The sequence below is a fragment of the Patella vulgata genome, chromosome 7 (assembly GCF_932274485.2).
Source record: "Patella vulgata chromosome 7, xgPatVulg1.2, whole genome shotgun sequence".
Lineage (NCBI taxonomy): Eukaryota > Metazoa > Mollusca > Gastropoda > Patellidae > Patella > Patella vulgata.
This window is the reverse complement of record NC_065885.2, coordinates 35,294,100-35,312,401: the sequence shown is the minus strand read 5'-3', so window position 1 is coordinate 35,312,401 and position 18,302 is coordinate 35,294,100. Positions and strand designations below refer to the sequence as shown.

The following is an 18,302-nucleotide window of genomic DNA, read 5'->3' as shown; positions in this document are numbered from 1 at the left end:
TTTGAAATATTATCATATTAAGATTCGTTTAACACGGCAGCTATGTAATAAATAACAAAACAAGCATAATATACTGAAATCACTTAACATATAACAAAACAAGCATACCGAAACCACAATCTGATTAAAATACAGATCTATATTTCGTTTCGTTTTTTTATACTTTCGATGACCTACACTACATGAATATCTGACAAGTTATAGCGATAGGTCACGTCAGGGGTCAAAAGACCGACTTATGACCCTATGACGTCAGACATTTGATTAACCAATCAGCATTGATGTTACTAGTGGATTATCCGCCTAAAGCTCGCCGTAACAGACACCATTCAGAACACGAGTTAAATAACTCTTCCAACGAAACGAAATAAGATCTGTGTTTTAACCAGATTGACCGAAACAATACAAACATAATATACTGAAACTACTTCAATAAATGGATCATTATAAATCTCGTTTAAGAAATACACTTTAATACTGAATGTAACAGATAATAACGATATCACATGAGAATGATATTTCCACGATCAAGTATACGCACCACAGATCAGGGTAGGAATTTTGAAAATCACGATTTTACGATACAGACACGGTATAAAACGGGGTCAACACAACAAGTTCTGTGAAAGACGCACTCCAGATACTGAATCTAAAACTGGTCTCATAATTTTCGAATCCGTCAATAATTCTACCTTCTACTGTTCAATAAGCTTACTTATGGAATTGGCCTTAGAAAGAAATTATGGTACGCTATATACGCCATAATTCTATGGATGCCTATAACTACCATTCATAATTTCTACTTTTCGCCTCTTCACAACGCGAAAGTCGAAAAGTCGAAAAGTAGAAGTTACGACAAAATGTGAGGCGACAACACGGTATACAAGCCAAAATCAACTCGAAAATAGGAATTAAGAAATAACACACAGCGATAATAGCGCCCCTCGTTTTTTCCTAATTTCTTATTTTCGACTTGCATTTTGGCTTGTATACCGTCTTGTCCCAATGTATGTTGTTGTATATTGTATATATCGGTACGGGAAATTTGTTTTATAATAGGCCTATATAATAAATTAAAATTGTTGTAGCCTAAGGTGGTTATTTTAATCAGACATTTTTGGCAGATAAAATATCCCAGTTGGCGGATAAAAATATGAACATTTTGTGTATATAAAAATTATTATCCATTTTGACGGAAAAGAATGAAATACAGTGTGAGCCATGATTTCACGTATTCTAATGCGACTTGGAAAACTGAGACTACAACAACTTCCGAGGCGAAAAGTCGGAAAGTCGCTAATAGCGTGGTGTGTTAATTTCCTAATTTCTACTTTTCGAGATGCATTTTGGCTTGGTATGCGTGTTGGCGCCTTCTTACTGATATCAATAAATACAAAAATATGACTAAGTCGAAAGTCGACAAGACGGTATACAAGCAAAATGCAAGTCGAAAATAAGAAATTAGGAAAAAACGAGGGGCGCTATTATCGCTGTGTGTTATTTCTTAATTTCCTATTTTCGAGTTGATTTTGGCTTGTATACCGTGTTGTCGCCTCACATTTTGTCGTAACTTCTACTTTTCGACTTTCGCGTTGTGAAGAAGCGAAAAGTAGAAATTATGAATGGTAGTTATAGGCTTCCATATAATTCCACACTGTTGTATGTTATTACGCATTTTTGTTGATATGGCCAACGTTTAAATCCGAAACAATATCTTTTGCGCAAAAGGGAGTATAAAGCCTGCTCCTTACAGCGTTTCGTTTGATTTGATCTATCAGGAATATGGTTATATAATTGTTTGTCTAATTTACAATTATTAAAACTATACTCGTGCTTCTCTGGTGGATTTTAGATATTACAATTTTTTAAAATTATACAGGATTTATTAGTTTTCCTTTGCGAAAATTAAGTTTATCCCATCAATAATTGAAATATTGACACAAGATTATGTCCGTAATTCACGTCACAATTAAATTTAAAGGTTTTCTGACTCAAACATTTAGATTATTGATTATATGTGATAACATACTCCGCATAAAAATCTGAGTGAACGAAACCGTTATATAGCTTATATAGTGTAATGAGATACTCGTCATAAATCTGACTGAATTAAACCTTTGGATTATGAATTATATACAGTGTCATACTTGACATAAATCGGATTCATAAATCTGACCCAATCAAATCTTTAGATTATCGATATGTAATAAGATACTCGACATAAATCTGACTATTATCAAATAAAACAAATATCCTCGGTTCGTCATCACTATCTACTGCCGAGTCATAAAAGGTATCCTGCCTTTTCTTATCCATGACCGTTGGTCTCTTCATTCCCCTTTTACCCAGACAAGATTTACCAACCAACACCTTGGCGACAAATATATAACGATTGCCGTCGTCATCCTCTTCGGTGTAACCATCGGATAATTTCGACTCTAAAGCAAAATATGCGCCGTCTCCATGTAAACCATTCTGGACGAGTCGACAATCCAACCCCTGTGATATGATGGACTCTACTTTTTCTGGTTTTGTTCCATGGAATAAGTGACGTTCATTGGCTAAACCTACACCATATGACCTCTCTAAAGATTTCTTTTTTCTGAAAAAATATTGATAATGCATCGTCATAATTATCTTAGATTGTACTTTTTTATTCAGTTAGATTATGTTTATTTATTTATTGCAGGACTGTCTAGTCGTTGAAAAACGTTCAACGTTCCTTTTGTTTATTGAATGTCGCTGACCTCTCTAAAACCGACAAAAAAACCCCCCAAAAAATGAAAGAGTGAAGAATGCTGTTTTTTTTCGGTTATATTGCAATCTCTTGCTGTTATGATTCAGAAAATAGCTACTTTTAACCGTACCAATCCTTAACAGACGGGTTATTGCTAAAGCTATCCAGGCATAGAGTTTCTTGGCCAATTTAATTTGTCTGCATTCAATAGTTTTGAACAAACTTAAAACCAAATTTGTCAAGGACGACACGTATAATTATTTCGTCCAAAATGTCTGATTTCCCAAACCGTTCCATAAATGTATGCTAAAACTATTCCACCTATCGAAATCCCCCGTTGGCAAATTTTGAAATGTCGACAAAAGGTATGTCTGTTGTTTTGTGCATACGTTTGGGCAGGTAGGCCATATAGAGGTCGACGATGCGTCTCTGGAAAGGTCGACGATTTGTTTTTTTTTGGAAAGGTAGATGACCTTTCATTGGAACAATCGAGTATAATAAAATAAAGTATGTAAAGGTGTAAAAATTATTTTAAGAAACCCTAACTTTGTGAACAAAATAATAACAAAATCAGAGCCCTGTTTTTGACTCTCCTTGTCATCATACCCATCGAAATGAACACAGGAAAAGAGTCGAAATGAAATAAAAATAAATGGGGTTTAACGTCCTACTGTTCTGCTCCTATACTGGGCTAATGAAGACGGGCATACGCCATACAGTGTGCTATCAACAGTTCGCCCTAAATATCATGAATAAAATTGGACTTACATAGCATACGCCTCCCATCTGTCAATATTCTGTATCCTTTCTAACTTTATAACACGTCTGTTTCCAGATGTTTTATTAAACAGGTTCAGTATTCTTTCTCGTTCATCTGATGCACCCTTGGTACTTGGAGTTAATTCTACTCTAATATAACGATCACTGGACTTCATTGATTTCCAGTAAAACGGAGTATCACAATCAGTACCAGTACATTCTTTTCTTAATTTCAACCAAATCCTGTTAATATTGATTACGTTGTTATTTTATAATGTAACTTCACTCATCGAACAAAATACAAAACTACCAGACGTTTTTTTTTTGTTTTTATAGCGAATGATTACAAGACGTAACAAAATTACAAGATGTTGTTTTATACAACGAATGAGTGCTTTGTAGTCAAGTAACAAAACTACAAAACTTTTTTTTTATAGCGAACGCTTAATTAGTAATAAAGTAACAAAATCATGTGGCCGAACTACAGCAACAATAAGTGGGTCTGCTTAAAAAAAACAGGCGAAACGTCAGAAAATATTTTATGAATCACTTCGTTAAGTTTAAAATTGCACAAAGCTCAGATCAATACCATCATTATTTTTTTTCCTTCAGCATATTTTAACCTCTAATCGCTTCTTATAGAAAGGTTCAGACGCTATGCAAGTAACAAGTATAGGTTCGAAATGACAAATTATAATTTGTGTTTTACCTGTACAGTTCGTCTCTACGATCCACATTCTGGATTAAATCTAGCGGTGTTTTACCACTTCTATTTTTAATATCTAATCTGGCACCTTGAAGCACCAAAATATAGGGTATATCTAGACTCTCATCAACAGTTCTAGTAAATTTAGCTACTACAGTCTGCAATATATATAATATATAGTGAACATCTCTTCTCTTTTTATAAAATACTAGAAGAATGTCCGGCTTCGCTCGAGGGTCATAACCCCGACACCGGATGTGGTAGACTAACGCCACCAGGCCTATGTTACTCCCCGGTCCGAGCTACCCCTATACCCCAAATTTCAGACTCGGGGCAGACCTAGTGTAGCCGCCAACCCCGAACAGACAGACAAACGACAGTCACAAATATTAGTATAGATTTAATTAAAGGGCAAGTTTTCAGTTTGTTCTTAGATGCTAGTTTAAATCAATGAAATAAATCAATCGATGATTCTTTTGAATATAAAAAATGTGTATATTTAAGACAAATTACAAAACTTGTGACATAAAACTGTGTATGAACCTGAGATTATATAGCATATAATTGGGGAAAAGTTGGCATTTAAGGTTTAGTGTCTGTTACAGATAAACTGGGCACTGTGGTTTAAATTTGAGATTAAACAGAACCGCCACGTTGTTTACCTGATCAATGGAAACCTTTGTTACAGATAAATGTGCTGGTGTATCACCATTGTTATCCTTACTGTTTATATCGGCATCTAAAATATATAAATTTATAATAAATTTGAAGCGATACTCAAATAATATTAATGGGCAACAAGGTAGACAAAATCTAATGATAGACAAATTCTAATGGTAGACAAAATCCAATGGTAGACAGTGGACAAAATCTAATGGTAGACACAATCTAATTGTCAACAAGATCTAATGGGAGATAAAATCTAATGGGGGACATTTAACAGCCAACAAAATATAATAATAGACAAACTCTAATGGCTGGCATGATTTTAACACAAAGTAAAGTAAACGTCAGATTATCCTTTAATCAGGTTAGCGATGACCCAGACCCATCTTAATAATGTTTTGGGCTTTCGTTATTTATTTTTTGTTTTTTGGGGGTTTTTTTGTTTTTTTATTATAGCAAAATTGGGGTTGTATGTATGGTCGTAACACGCTGTGCTTTCATACACACGATTTGACTTTGGCGCAACTTCTGAATGTAACTAATATTAGTTTTCATATCTGTGAGCGAGATGTCCCGGGCCAGGTTCAAGTAGATGGCAGTTCTGTATTCATTCTGTATATTCGGTTTAATCTGGTGAATTATATGTTTACATTTTATGTATAATGTATATTGCTGGGCATTTATCCTACACTATCTTGTTATTATGATTAAGTTAGTCCTTTTTAAATATTATGAAAAAAGAAATTCATGTAAAATGAATATTCAAACAGTAAAACTTACTATTGGCTAATAAAAGGTCAATCATTGGTTCTGATTTTTTAATTACAGCTAGGTGAAGTGGTGTTCTACCATCATCGTCATTCACATCTACTGCATGTCCCTAATAAATAATAAGCGTAAACCATTGGGGAATTTCAATGTATAATATATGCATGTATCTGGTTTATCATTATATTTAAAACAATCATAATTTGTTAATTTTCATTATGATTTCTACTTGTATGAGAAAACTATAATGTATATCATAAACGTATAGTTATAGTCTAGTTTACATATTCTACGAAAAAAAAAATAGGGATATTAAAATCAACAATTTTATTTGTTATGATTTCAAATCGTTTTTTTTTTGGGGGGGGGGGGGTCCTAATATAACAGTAATGTAATATAATAGAAAATAATAACAGCAGATATGTAACAGTAATGTAATATAATAATATAATAGAATACAAATTATGTATCTGTGGTAAAAGTTAATGAATATAATAGAAAACAGATTAAGTATCTGTGAAAACAGTGACGTATTTTAATGTAATATAATAGAAAACAGATTAAGTATCTGTGAAAACAGTAACGTAATATAATATAAAGCAGAGTATGTATCTGTGAAAACAGTTATGTAATATAAATAGAAAACAGATAAAGTATCTGTGAAAACAGTAATGCCATATAATAGAAAACAGATTTTAAAGTATCTGTTGTAACAGTAATGAATATAATAGGAAACAGATTAAATAGCCGTCGTAACATTAATTGAACAACATAATACGAATAGACAATTGAATTACTATGTGTTGTTTTTACTTCAATAGAAGAAGGTACCCCCCCCCCCCCCACTTCATCAAGTATGGCCAATGACACCTCTTTTAGCAAATTGTCTGGGTTGGTTTTTGGAAATTACATGTGTAGCTATGTAGAAATTACATCTTGATACATGCATGTTGCATCTGATGTTGATGAAATTAATGTGCAAGTGTTACTTTAATTCCAAGCATTCATTATTGTTACTGCGATTTTACCTCTTTAATCATAGGTGCAGCAAGTTCCATTTTAGCATTAACAGCAGCAATATGTAAAGGTGTGTAGTTACCAGTAGATGTTTTTAAACTATCTAATTTCTTCACTTTCTTTATTAGTCTTTCAAAAACCCTTAAAGATAAACATTTATATAAGCTAGAATTAGTCGTAATCATTCAGTGGCATTTAGCAATCTGAAATATAACAAAAATGAACACAGTTATATAGGACAACAAGCACTGGTTTATTATACACAAGCACAACGTTTCATAAAAACATGGTACAAAAGATTTGTCAAAATGATATTAAACCATATAAATTTGTATTAAAAAAATTAGAAAGTTTACCTTTTCTTTATGCCATTCAATATGGCAGAATGTATTGCAGTAAACCCGGCTCCATTTTTTATATCTAAACGTAATGAGTCAAGTGATAACATCATGTTTATCATAGAATCATTCAGTTCAACCGGGTCATCCAATATTTCATGCAATGGCGTGTCACCATCTTCATCCTAAGACAAAAATATATTTCATATAAAGAAACCAGATTGTTACACCTCCACCACAAATACTCTAATAGTATGTTTGGTTCCTGGCGAACTAAAGCCAATGGAATTATAAACCGAAATCAAGTATCCAATATTTAAATGTACTTTAAGGTCTATGGTTTAATGGCAGTATAAACGATAAACATAAATATCAATGTCCTTTTCTTGTGTGCATGCTTCTCAACTGTTTATTTGTCTTTTATTTTTGGAGTGTTGTGCTCTTAAACATACATTATACAAGAGCTAAATCTGCCTATTGCAAGTCTTTATTTAGGCTTCAGATGTCATAGAAATGAATAATTAGACCTTTATTTACATATCAAGCTCATAATCAACTCTATAGACCCTCGGATGGCTTGGACACAGCTTGGATTTTAAACAGTCGTCCATTTAAAATTAAATCAATAAATGACTGACCAAGCTAACGTTTACCATTAGTCACAGACGTCACTACCGGAGACTAATGATGAAAGTCCTGCCAAGCGATTGTACCATTGCAATTCAGAATGCTACTTGATAATCGAGAATATGTGGGTGGAGTTATCGTCTGTCAATCAAACGATCGGCAATGCTGGTAGACGGTATGGACACGGTTGATGCCTATTTTTAGCCCAAACTTCCAAAAGTGACAACTTCTTTCAGAATACAGTAATTTGACTGAAATTTTCAATATTTTCTTTTTTAACTAATGTATCTTTAACTTTACATATTTGGTGTACGTATTGTCCAGAATAAAAGTGTCTAGATTTGGCTAAACATTACTTACCTGTGTATTAACATTACAATCTTTACTGACAAGATATTCAGCTATTTCATAATTATTATGACAAATGGCTAAATGGAATGGAGTCTGTTTTTTCTTATTACCTTGATTCACATTTACACCTTTCTCACACAATATTTTAACGACACGAAATTGTTGTCTGTAATTGGAATAAAGTAAGAATTAAACCTCTATAAATTAGTGTATTAATCGCCTTTACAGTCCTTTTTTACATTAGAACTTTTGATATCTTCGGTTGAAAAATCATTTTATCTGCAATTGACTGCATTCGATAGATCTGCAAATAGACTGCTGAGGTAAATGGTCTACTCTCTAGCTTACAATAATTTTCAAAAGATAACCGGACACTAATGAAAGTATAGGCAAGTTCTGTGATTTCCAATAATTAGCAGAGGTTTATATGAAATTAAGTTTTCTTGATAAAAGTTATAATGAGTTATAATACTAAAGAAATACTAAATCGAACATTACTCGATAAGTCTGTTAATGTATGACGTGTTTGGAATTTATTCTCGGATATCACGCATGTGGACGGATTAACTGAGGAAGTAAAATGTCCCATTAAGTTTAAATACTCGTCGGATGGTGGGGCCTGCTTTTGGTGGCGGTAGGATGCAGCCGCAAATGAATAAATGTAAAAATATGTTTGCATAAATGATTTTGCACTCTGGTTAAAATAGACAGAAAACTGATTAATCTTTCCTCAGGCATTTTCAAGCTATGCGTTGATGAAGGCCTGGTATCATGAGTAACTGGCGTATATGATTTCGGTGAAATTTCATTATTATGTGAAAGGAATATCAGGGTATATAAATTATTTGAATCTAGATGCTAGAAGAACCCTCACCCTGAAACAGCCAGATGCAGTGGAGTGTCTCCATCACTATCAGCAAGTTCAGGCGATGCGTTGTTTGAAATCAAGTATTCAACAATCTTTTTGTGTCCTTTATAGCAGGCCATCTGAAGAGCTGTTTTTTCTTTAACCATGTTATCAACCTATTAAAAAAGTTATTAATATGAATAATTATAAATAACTCCTGACTATTGGGTGATAAAATATCTTACGAACCTATAGTGCCTTTATTTTTCATCTTTTGAGTTCAAGCGGCTGATTATCCTTTTTCCCCCACAATGTCTTGTTTTTCATCATTTGTGGACAGGTATTCCCTTTAGAGATTCCTGTACGCTTTCGTAAATCGAAATCATGTAACAATAAATATAATGATACTTTTTTAGTTGAAAACTGACCTTTGAGGGGTCACGCTTCACCAATTTCTGGACTAGGGTAAGATCTCCTTGGGCAGCAGCGGCTACTAAGTCCCCTTTCGAGCCAATACCCATTTGAAGTATTTGTAGTACCGCCTCTTGAATGTTTTCTTGAATTTCTGAACAAATAAGAAAATACAGCAAGGTAACATAAACTCGTCAGTAGCTTCGTCGGCCGCGTAACACTTTGGTGCATAAAAAGGGTATATTGGAAATACTTATTTTCACTAGAAAAATATTATATTAATAGAAAAGATAGATTGCCAGGCAACGAAACATACGCCCACAGCAGCTATATTGTCCAGGCAGTCAACAAGAGTTGTAGCATATTTTTACTTTTTTCGGTAATGAAACATTTATAATACATTAAAATCTGATTAAGAGTAACAACTCATTAAGTAATTATCAGAAAACCATTAGAATTTGTTTGGTTTTTATAAAGTTCGGCCCCATGCTAGCGTTTAGTATACGAAACTTTTAACATCATGGATTTAGCTGTTCAAGTCATAAAGATTCATTGAAAATCAATATACTTGTTCGTCTCAAGATCTTAAACTCTGTGTATCAATCTGAGGTCAATCGGGTGATAACTTTAGCTTCTAGAGCGTCACAAGTTTTTTCAAAGTGATCAAGGGCCATAACTTTGGCAGTAATTATCCGAAATCGTTGAAAATCAATATGATTCTTCATCTCATGGCCTCAAATACTGTGTATAAATTTAAAGTCAATCAGATATTAACTTTAGCTTCTAGACCGTCCACAAGATTTTTCAAAGTGATCAAGGGCCATAATTCTCTGGCAGTAATTATCGAAAAGCGCTGAAAATCAATAGGCTTCTTCGTCTCATGACCTTAAACACTGTGTATAAATTCAAAGTCAATTGGATATTAACTTTAACCTCTAGAGCGTCCATAAGATATTTTAAAGTGAGCAAGAGCCATAACTCTGGCAAAAATTATCGGAAATCGGTGAAAATCAATAGGATTCTTCGTCTCATGACCTTAAACACTGTGTATCAATTTAAAGTCAATCGGATATTAACTTTAACCTCTAGAGCGTCCACAAGATATTTTAAAGTGAGCAAGAGCCATAACTCTGGCAAAAATTATCGGAAATCGGTGAAAATCAATAGGATTCTTCGTCTCATGACCTTAAACACTGTGTATCAATTTAAAGTCAATCGGATATTAACAAAATTTTAAAAAGTGATCAAGGGTCATAACTTTGGCAGTAATTATCGGAAATCACTGAAAATCAATAGGCTTGTTCGTCTCATGACCTTAAACACTGTGTATAAATTTAAAGTCAATCGAATATTAACTTTGACCTCTAGAGCATCCACAAGATTTTCAAAGTGATCAAGGGCCATAACTCTGGCAGTAATTATCGGAAATCGTTGCAAATCAATAGGCTTCTTCGTCTCATGACCTTAAACACTGTGTATAAATTTAATGTCAATCGGATATTAACTTTGACCTCTAGAGCGTCCACAAGATTTTTCGAAGTGATCAAGGGCCATAACTCTGGCAGTAATTATCGAAAATCGCTGAAAATCAATAGGCTTCTTCGTCTCATGACCTTAAACACTGTGCATAAATTTAAAGTGAATCGGATATTAACTTTAGCCTATAGAGCGTCCACAAGCAATTGTGGACGCCGGACCGACGGACCGACGGACGGACGGGGCGACAACAATATACGACCAAACTTCAATGTGGGCGTATAAAAAGGTCTAATTCTCAAAAGCTGGGCAACGATATTAGTCATTATCAATAAAAATAGTAGGACATCTCACAACCACAGACGTTCAGATACGTTCAGGTACATTTTAATAAATGACTCGGTGCCGTGTGAGGGACAGAGTATGATTTCTCTTTCATATACAACTGATACGGGTTACCTATCGGATACTGTTATTTTGATATAATTTCCCAATTGGGGGTTGTATTGGTGTTTGCTCAATTTTGTAGACAGTATTTTTGTTATGGAACAACGGCATAGGAAAAAAAATAGAGAAATATGTGTATCATGACAATAAGAAGAGTATATTTACTGTCTGAACCGGAAACAAAACCACTGGAGCTGGATGTGCTGCTACTGGTAGAAACAGGGCCTTCTTCATTGATGACACTTAACTCACTTTCAGACAATGACACAATATCAATAGGATCACAGCAGACAGGATTGAGGTGCATCTCGTTACCAAGAAACTTAACTATTATATCTCTGTCTTTATCTATCCTTTCTACTTTAGCTGGTTTTCCCTTTATCTAAAATTGTCACCATTAAAAATCAGTACAATACGCCATTTTAATTGTTTTAAATACATTCAATCTAATGAACTAGCGATTTGCAACATTATAACTTTGTCTTCTGTTTGGGCTATTTATTATAATTGTGTATGTTTTCGTAAATGCTCGGAAAAAATATCCTTACCGTTGTCATTACAGAATTCCAACCACCATGTCCCTTTTGAAGCTTTTCCATTTTACCATCAGGGGTGTCAATAATACGTATCAAGTCTCCTTCCTTTAAAGAATGTGTCTGTAAAAATGAACAATCACTAATCTGATCAATTATGTTGAAAACAAAACTAGCTGTAATCATAATGTAATTGTAAACATACAAATATGAAAGCAATTGTAATTTGATCGATTACAGTGCAATACAATCGGCCCATGACTGATAACATATTCTTCATTTTAAGATCAATTTGTTATAAATGTGTATTATAATATTCATTTGAAGATCAATTTGTCATAAATGTGTTGATGTGTATTTGAAAATCAATTTTTTCAGAAATGTCTTGGTGTACATTTTAGGATCAATATGTTGAAGCTAATTGTTGATGGGTGACATATTTTAAAGACCAATTTGTAACATAATATGGTTCATGCGAAGATCAATTACTGCCCCATAACAAATTCTGCACTGGTTATGGGTATAGTCAAATCTTGCTTCGCATGGTTTATTAAACTTTCAAAATAAGATACTAATTACACATACCTTTACAAGCAAATGGCGAAACATTGTCCACTTTTGTAGATCTCGGTATTGGATAACAACTAAACGATGTCCTTTTAAATCTATAACAGTACCTTGCTCACCAATATACTGAAATTATTATAAGTTTCATACTATATAATGCAAACAAACACCTTTTATTGTTATACAATTAAATATGGAACCCGCGAAACGGAGATTTCTTATTATTCAGGATAATCCATGCCAATTTTGTTTGAATATAATTTAAATTTAAGAAGTTAGAAATACTAAACATGAAGTTCGTGTACATCATGCAAAGCAATGATATATAGATGGACAAAAAATTTGTTTTTCATGAAATGGAAATAATATGGTAAAAGGGATTGATAATGTGGTCCATTATTTGGTGACTAGTTAGTTACCTAGAGGATTCAGCATATTGTTGATCTCCACTTCAGCATTGGGGCGTTACTAGCTTCAAAACATGCTTGGTGGAAGATCTACGTATCAGTGATTCGAGTTTATATACATTTCACTATTTGACACTGGTCCAGGACCCGAGCATGACGTCACCGACATCAACTTGGAATTGTAACTTAGAAGAGCGTCGTCAACAAGAATAAGAACAACAGTAACATGATGAGCATCTCTTTGGGCCCAGTACCTGGACCAATCATTTTATTGTAGAAAAAAATCCTGACACAATTCGTTGTGTTTTAAACTTACTTTTCTGACTGTTGCATTCCAAGCACCACTCCACTCTTTCAACACCTTTTCTACAGTAACAGCATCATCCATAATAATGACTTTATCACCTATTTTTAATTCATCTTCCGCCGATCTAGTTATATCTACAAATTAAAAAAACACACAGTGTTTTAAGGGTTTATGTGTGCAGCATTCGAACAGTGGACCCCCGCGGGCCCCTCAGATTTTGGGAGGGGGTAGGGGTGGGTGGGGGGCTATACCCCCTAAAACACATGTTTTTCTTTATTTCGGTCATGAAATCAAACCATAAAACGTCAGAATATTGAACCATTTGGGAATGATCGCCAAATGGATTTATTGAAATTGTATATAACTCTTTTGGTGCGATAGCCTCCAATTTTTCATTGAGCGACTTCATAAACCCCTGTACACCCTGTTCACATTATATTTCTTTCATGACACCTCCACCTCCACGTTTAATTTGTCCCGGTAACTTTAGTAATAAACAGACAGGAACATGGATATTGGACACACAGATCGCTACCATTAGCGTGGAACAAATGATGTACCTAAAACCGGAAGTAGCTCTGGAAAACAATGATGCGTTGTAGATTCTCCAATCAGTGTTAGGTCAACACGTCCGTCTCCACCAATTCTACAATCTTTTCTAATTCCATTGCTCCATTTAATCCGTACGCCACCTCTATATGAGTTGGAACCCCACTTGGTCAATTTCTCAACAGTACCACTGCTATTATTGCCCCCTGAAATAAAACACCACAGCAAAATATTTGGTTAATCGAATGACTGACGTAATCGGGTCAAATGTCGCTTGCTTGGTACCTGACGTCATAGAACGTGAACTCCCACTATAACTTGTTAGATCTACATGTAGTGTAGGCCATCGAAAGTATAAAAAACGAAACGAAATATAGATCTATTTTTTAATTAGATTGCCTAAATCTTGTTTTACAATAAATCACTTACCATCATCATCGCCCCATTCCCAATCTAATCCTCGTGTTACGTCAGATCCTGGTAATATACCATGTAACTGGATCTTTTTACTTCTACCCTGGCTTGATACAGGTGTACTGATAAAGAACAAGAATATTAACCTGATTAAAATTACATGTTTTTTTTATTCGTCTTTTGTTTTGGTTTGTTTAACTTTCCATAACTAATATTATACCGAATCTGGAATTTTTATATTGTTTTTTTTTTTTTTATTTGATTTTTTTTTACTTGTGTACTAAACACAGCAAACTAAATAGTGTTGTTTTTTTTTTAATTTAAGCCAATACATCTACTGATCTATCTATTTATAAACTCTCTGGAGTCTAGTACATAACATAGCCGACGCTGACAGGAATTTCAGGATCCGCAGTCGTCAGTGAGGTATGTAAAAAAGAAAACAATCCTATGGAAGAATAACGTTGCCAATATTATTTCAATGTTCACGGTGTAAAATGCATATGTCAGCAGTTCAAAATACGTATTTTAGTTTTACAATTTGCAATATCTATATTGCTCCACAAATACCAATGTCACAGTGTTAGCATATAGAATACACTTTTGAATAATACAAGATACGGTAATAGTTATTTTGCACATTACATTTCTCAATTCTGCATTTTGCATTATAGACAAATGCATAATAGAACTTAGCATATAAGAACATACCTTATACATGTATGTAATCTAGAACGAACTTCATTTGCATACGGGAAAATGTCAGGACTAGGAGGAGCCGAAATCAAGCTGGTATATAGTCTCTATCATCCAGAAAAATATTCTACGAATATTGAAGACTAGGAGGTTCTGTGTGACCGAGCCTAGCTGGTATATATAAGTCATCAAGCAATATGGGCGAATCAAGCTAGCATGCAACACAGATTCGCTGGATGACCATGACTTCAGCAAGATCATGCGCTCCGTATGGCTAATCCGATTTCGATCGATAAGCCCCGCATCTTTACTTCATATACCATTCACTTTAACTTTAAGGCTTTTTTCAAGGTATGTAAATATAATTGTGCCAGAAAATTATTTACATATTTTAAATGAAATGAAATGAAATGGGGTTTAACGTCCTACTGTTCTGCTCCTAACCTGGGCTAATGAAGACGGGCATACGCCATACAGTGTGCTATGAGGGAAATTTTGCCCGGGCAGCGGCACTACGGCCTACTCTTATATCGAATTCCAACTGCCAAGGGATCTTTTACGTGCACGCCAATGTGTACACGGGACCTCGGTTTTTCGTCCCATCCGAACGACTAGACAGCTTTCCTTGTCAGCCCCTCCATCCTGCATCACTGACAAGGGAGAACCACGCCGGAAAATCTGGATGAACTTTCTCGGCCAATGCAGGGATCGAACATATTTTAAACGAGAAATGAACATGCAAAATGCATAATGGAGAAGTGTAATGTGCAAAACAACTATTACCGTATCTTGTATTATTCAAAAGTGTATTCTATATGTTAACACTGTGACATCGGTGTTGTGGAGCAATAGATATTGCAAATTGTAAAACTAAAATACGTATTTTGTACTGTTAACATAAGCATTTTGCACCGTGGACATTGGAATAATATAATAATAATAATATTCATCCCAAACCATGAATTTCTAATTTTTTCATTAATTGAGATTATATACGAATTCATATCAAAAGCCTCAGTAGTCAGTCCCATATCCTTCAAATATTTGGTTGTAATGTTTGCTGTATACTTACACTGTGGATACTTCCGTCATATATCTAAGGAACGTGTGATCACTGGAATGTCTCTGTTTCATGTAGCAAGGTGTGCACAGATCGAAATCATGACACTGTCGACATTTCCATCGAATTCCTACTATTGGATTTTTTTTACACGAATCACATGCCACTCCATTTTGAATAACCCCTAAAATAATGTAAGAAACTTCTAAATTTGTTGTTCATGTATCTTTAATACAGGCTAGGTAAATTGAAATGGTTATTTCTGTAGCTGTTGTAATTATCTTCTTTGATTGACATTTAGTAATTGAACATATATTAACATAAGGTACAATTTTTTGGATACACAATTACTGAGTTTTATAGTCTAAAAATAGGTTTATATCTTTCATGATTTTCTGTTTATTGAATTAATATATTTTTTTAATTCCCTTGCATCAGCGATCACTCTTATTCACTCATACCCCGTACATTCACACTTCTCTTTAAATTATTGTTTATCTATAGCTCAGGTTAATTGGTTTCCCAATACATCGATCTTTATAAATAATAGGATCCCTCCCCTTTTAATCCCTGTAAGAGTTTCCGCTGTGTATATTTAGTTGTAAATGGCCCCCTAAACAAAGGTGTTAAGTTTTAATAATATTCACGCCCCCCCCCCACCTTTAAACCTTGTAAGAGTTTCCGCTGTGTAGGTTTTAAGCTTTAATAGTATTTGATTGTTATTTCTGTTGCATATTCTGTATATATTTGACTACTATTCACATACCTGTTTTGTCTACAATATCATCCTTGGTGGAGGTGGACTTTAAAGTCCAGAAATGAACGAACGAACACACCCGTTTGCTTGATAAAGACAAGAATATCCTCGTCGAAACGTCGCTTAGTATTAAACTCAGTAATTGTGTATCCATAAATCTGTATCTTGTGTTGCTTTTGTAATTACTTGAACAGAATAGGATTACTAAATTTGATGGTTAACGACAAACTACGTAGCAGTTATTAACATTGTTTTAAAATAGAATATTAAATACGGATGCAATTTCCTTAGCTCTATAACGGGTTCATTCACCTTAGAATTCAAAAGTGGATTTAAATATGGATATATATTAGTTATTCTAAATCATAATTATTGATTTACTCGCCTTACCTGTAGGGGCATTGTCGTATATGTACAGTTCATGTTTCCCGTCGGCTCCAGCTTTATATATTCCTTGGTTCCCTACATCCCAAACGACCTTCACCTTGGCTTTAGTATGATATTCAGCGACAACGGTTCCAAGACTGCCAGCGCCACTGTCTTCGGATTTGCCAGCCCAATCAGGACCACGTATAACTCTAGTTCCTACTGTCGACATCTCATGCTTGAATTCAGATACTCGTATTGAAATGTATTATCTACCTTTAATTGAAAACGTGTTTGTCCTGAATCGTGCAGCCAGAGATGTAGGCTTATCTAGAATCACGAAGAGCGAACTGTGGTGTAATTACGTCCACTTGGCACAAACCTAGTTACCTCGGGATTAACATAATTATGGTACAATTTTATTTCAATCATTCTTGCTAGTCGGGGAGGGGGGAGTAGCCTGCGCGGTCGTGCAGGCGAGCCTACTCAGTGTCATGTACTAGCTTGGGATCGAAGCCACGTCAGTTGACTCGATGATCACCCCTACTCCCCAAAGATTTTGGCGATTAACACGCTAATCCAAATTAAATTATAATTTCTTTTGTTGTCACACCATGTTGTGTAACATACTTTCTATCTCCACCATGTTCTGTCTGAGACAGATTTTTTTATATTATAGTATATACTATACCCCCCCCCCCCCAATGCCATATGATGCACTATTATATGCCTGAGTCTTAAAATTCCCAATACCCATCACAAAACGTAGCACCATATACCAAAACAGACCAATTCATTGTTTAATAAGCTCATGTGAACTGAACACAGTTTACAAAGAAACTGAGCTGTGAAGATTTTATGGTGTTTCTATTTCGGCCACTTCCCGCGTCGCCTTTATGAAATGAGCATGTACCAGGATAATTCATTTGCAGTTTATTTGCCGCTTGGTATTAATCTTCAATACGGTAATTATGCTGGACACCGGGAACTGCCATTAATATCCTTTATATAACAATACATTTCTATAATACCTAGAGTATATGTTATATTTTAAATCTCTGTTCTAAACTTAAAATCGTAAACTCTGGTGTGAATGAATGACCTCGTGCAGAGACAGTAATACACTACAGTTAAACCACACTGATCCGCAGTGAATATTTGCTTGGCCGCGACAATCACTGATAAGGATGACATTGATGCGGCTTAATGAGCTAGAAATATGAACTTTTTTCCTGCGACAAATTAAATTCTAAAACGTTTTTTGGATATATTGGAAAAATAAATAAAGGCGTTTGACGTATTTGTAGTTAAAAATTATTTCCGATTTAGTGTAAATAGGTATTAAAATGACTAAAATGCAGCATTCTCTCCGAAGCAGTTATGTCTTATGTAAACAATGCACGCGCCATTCAGCCAATGATTCACACCGCGTGCTGTGACAGCACGTGTTAAGGCAGTCATCTATGACAGAGATTGCAGTTAAACACGCGATGACA

At 34.5% G+C, this 18,302-nt stretch overlaps 1 protein-coding gene across 1 annotated transcript; it reads right to left on the bottom strand.

The window, feature by feature from the left end:
- Window positions 1-1,557: 1,557 nt before the first annotated feature.
- Window positions 1,558-17,071, bottom strand: LOC130010525 (E3 ubiquitin-protein ligase MIB2-like). Its single transcript, XM_056102604.1, has 18 exons — window positions 16,831-17,071; window positions 15,696-15,867; window positions 13,943-14,049; window positions 13,525-13,719; window positions 12,974-13,098; window positions 12,269-12,376; window positions 11,699-11,806; window positions 11,316-11,532; window positions 9,245-9,381; window positions 8,844-8,992; window positions 7,979-8,135; window positions 7,010-7,176; window positions 6,665-6,794; window positions 5,649-5,748; window positions 4,865-4,941; window positions 4,206-4,360; window positions 3,506-3,739; window positions 1,558-2,602 (listed from the first exon to the last, which is right to left on the bottom strand). Exons 1-18 carry the CDS (start codon window positions 17,036-17,038, stop codon window positions 2,194-2,196), a joined length of 2,955 nt encoding a protein of 984 aa, XP_055958579.1. The 5' UTR covers window positions 17,039-17,071; the 3' UTR covers window positions 1,558-2,193.
- Window positions 17,072-18,302: the final 1,231 nt, after the last annotated feature.

Excerpts from the sequence above, each read along its gene's own strand:
- LOC130010525 (XM_056102604.1), bottom strand. The coding sequence starts at position 17,038 with ATGTCGACAGTAGGAACTAGAGTTATACGTGGTCCTGATTGGGCTGGC. Across the intron at positions 11,807-12,268 it reads TTCGCCATTTGCTTGTAAAG|ACACATTCTTTAAAGGAAGG; the intron begins GTATGTGTAATT and ends TCATTTTTACAG. Across the intron at positions 8,136-8,843 it reads CTGCATCTGGCTGTTTCAGG|ACAACAATTTCGTGTCGTTA; the intron begins GTGAGGGTTCTT and ends TTCCAATTACAG.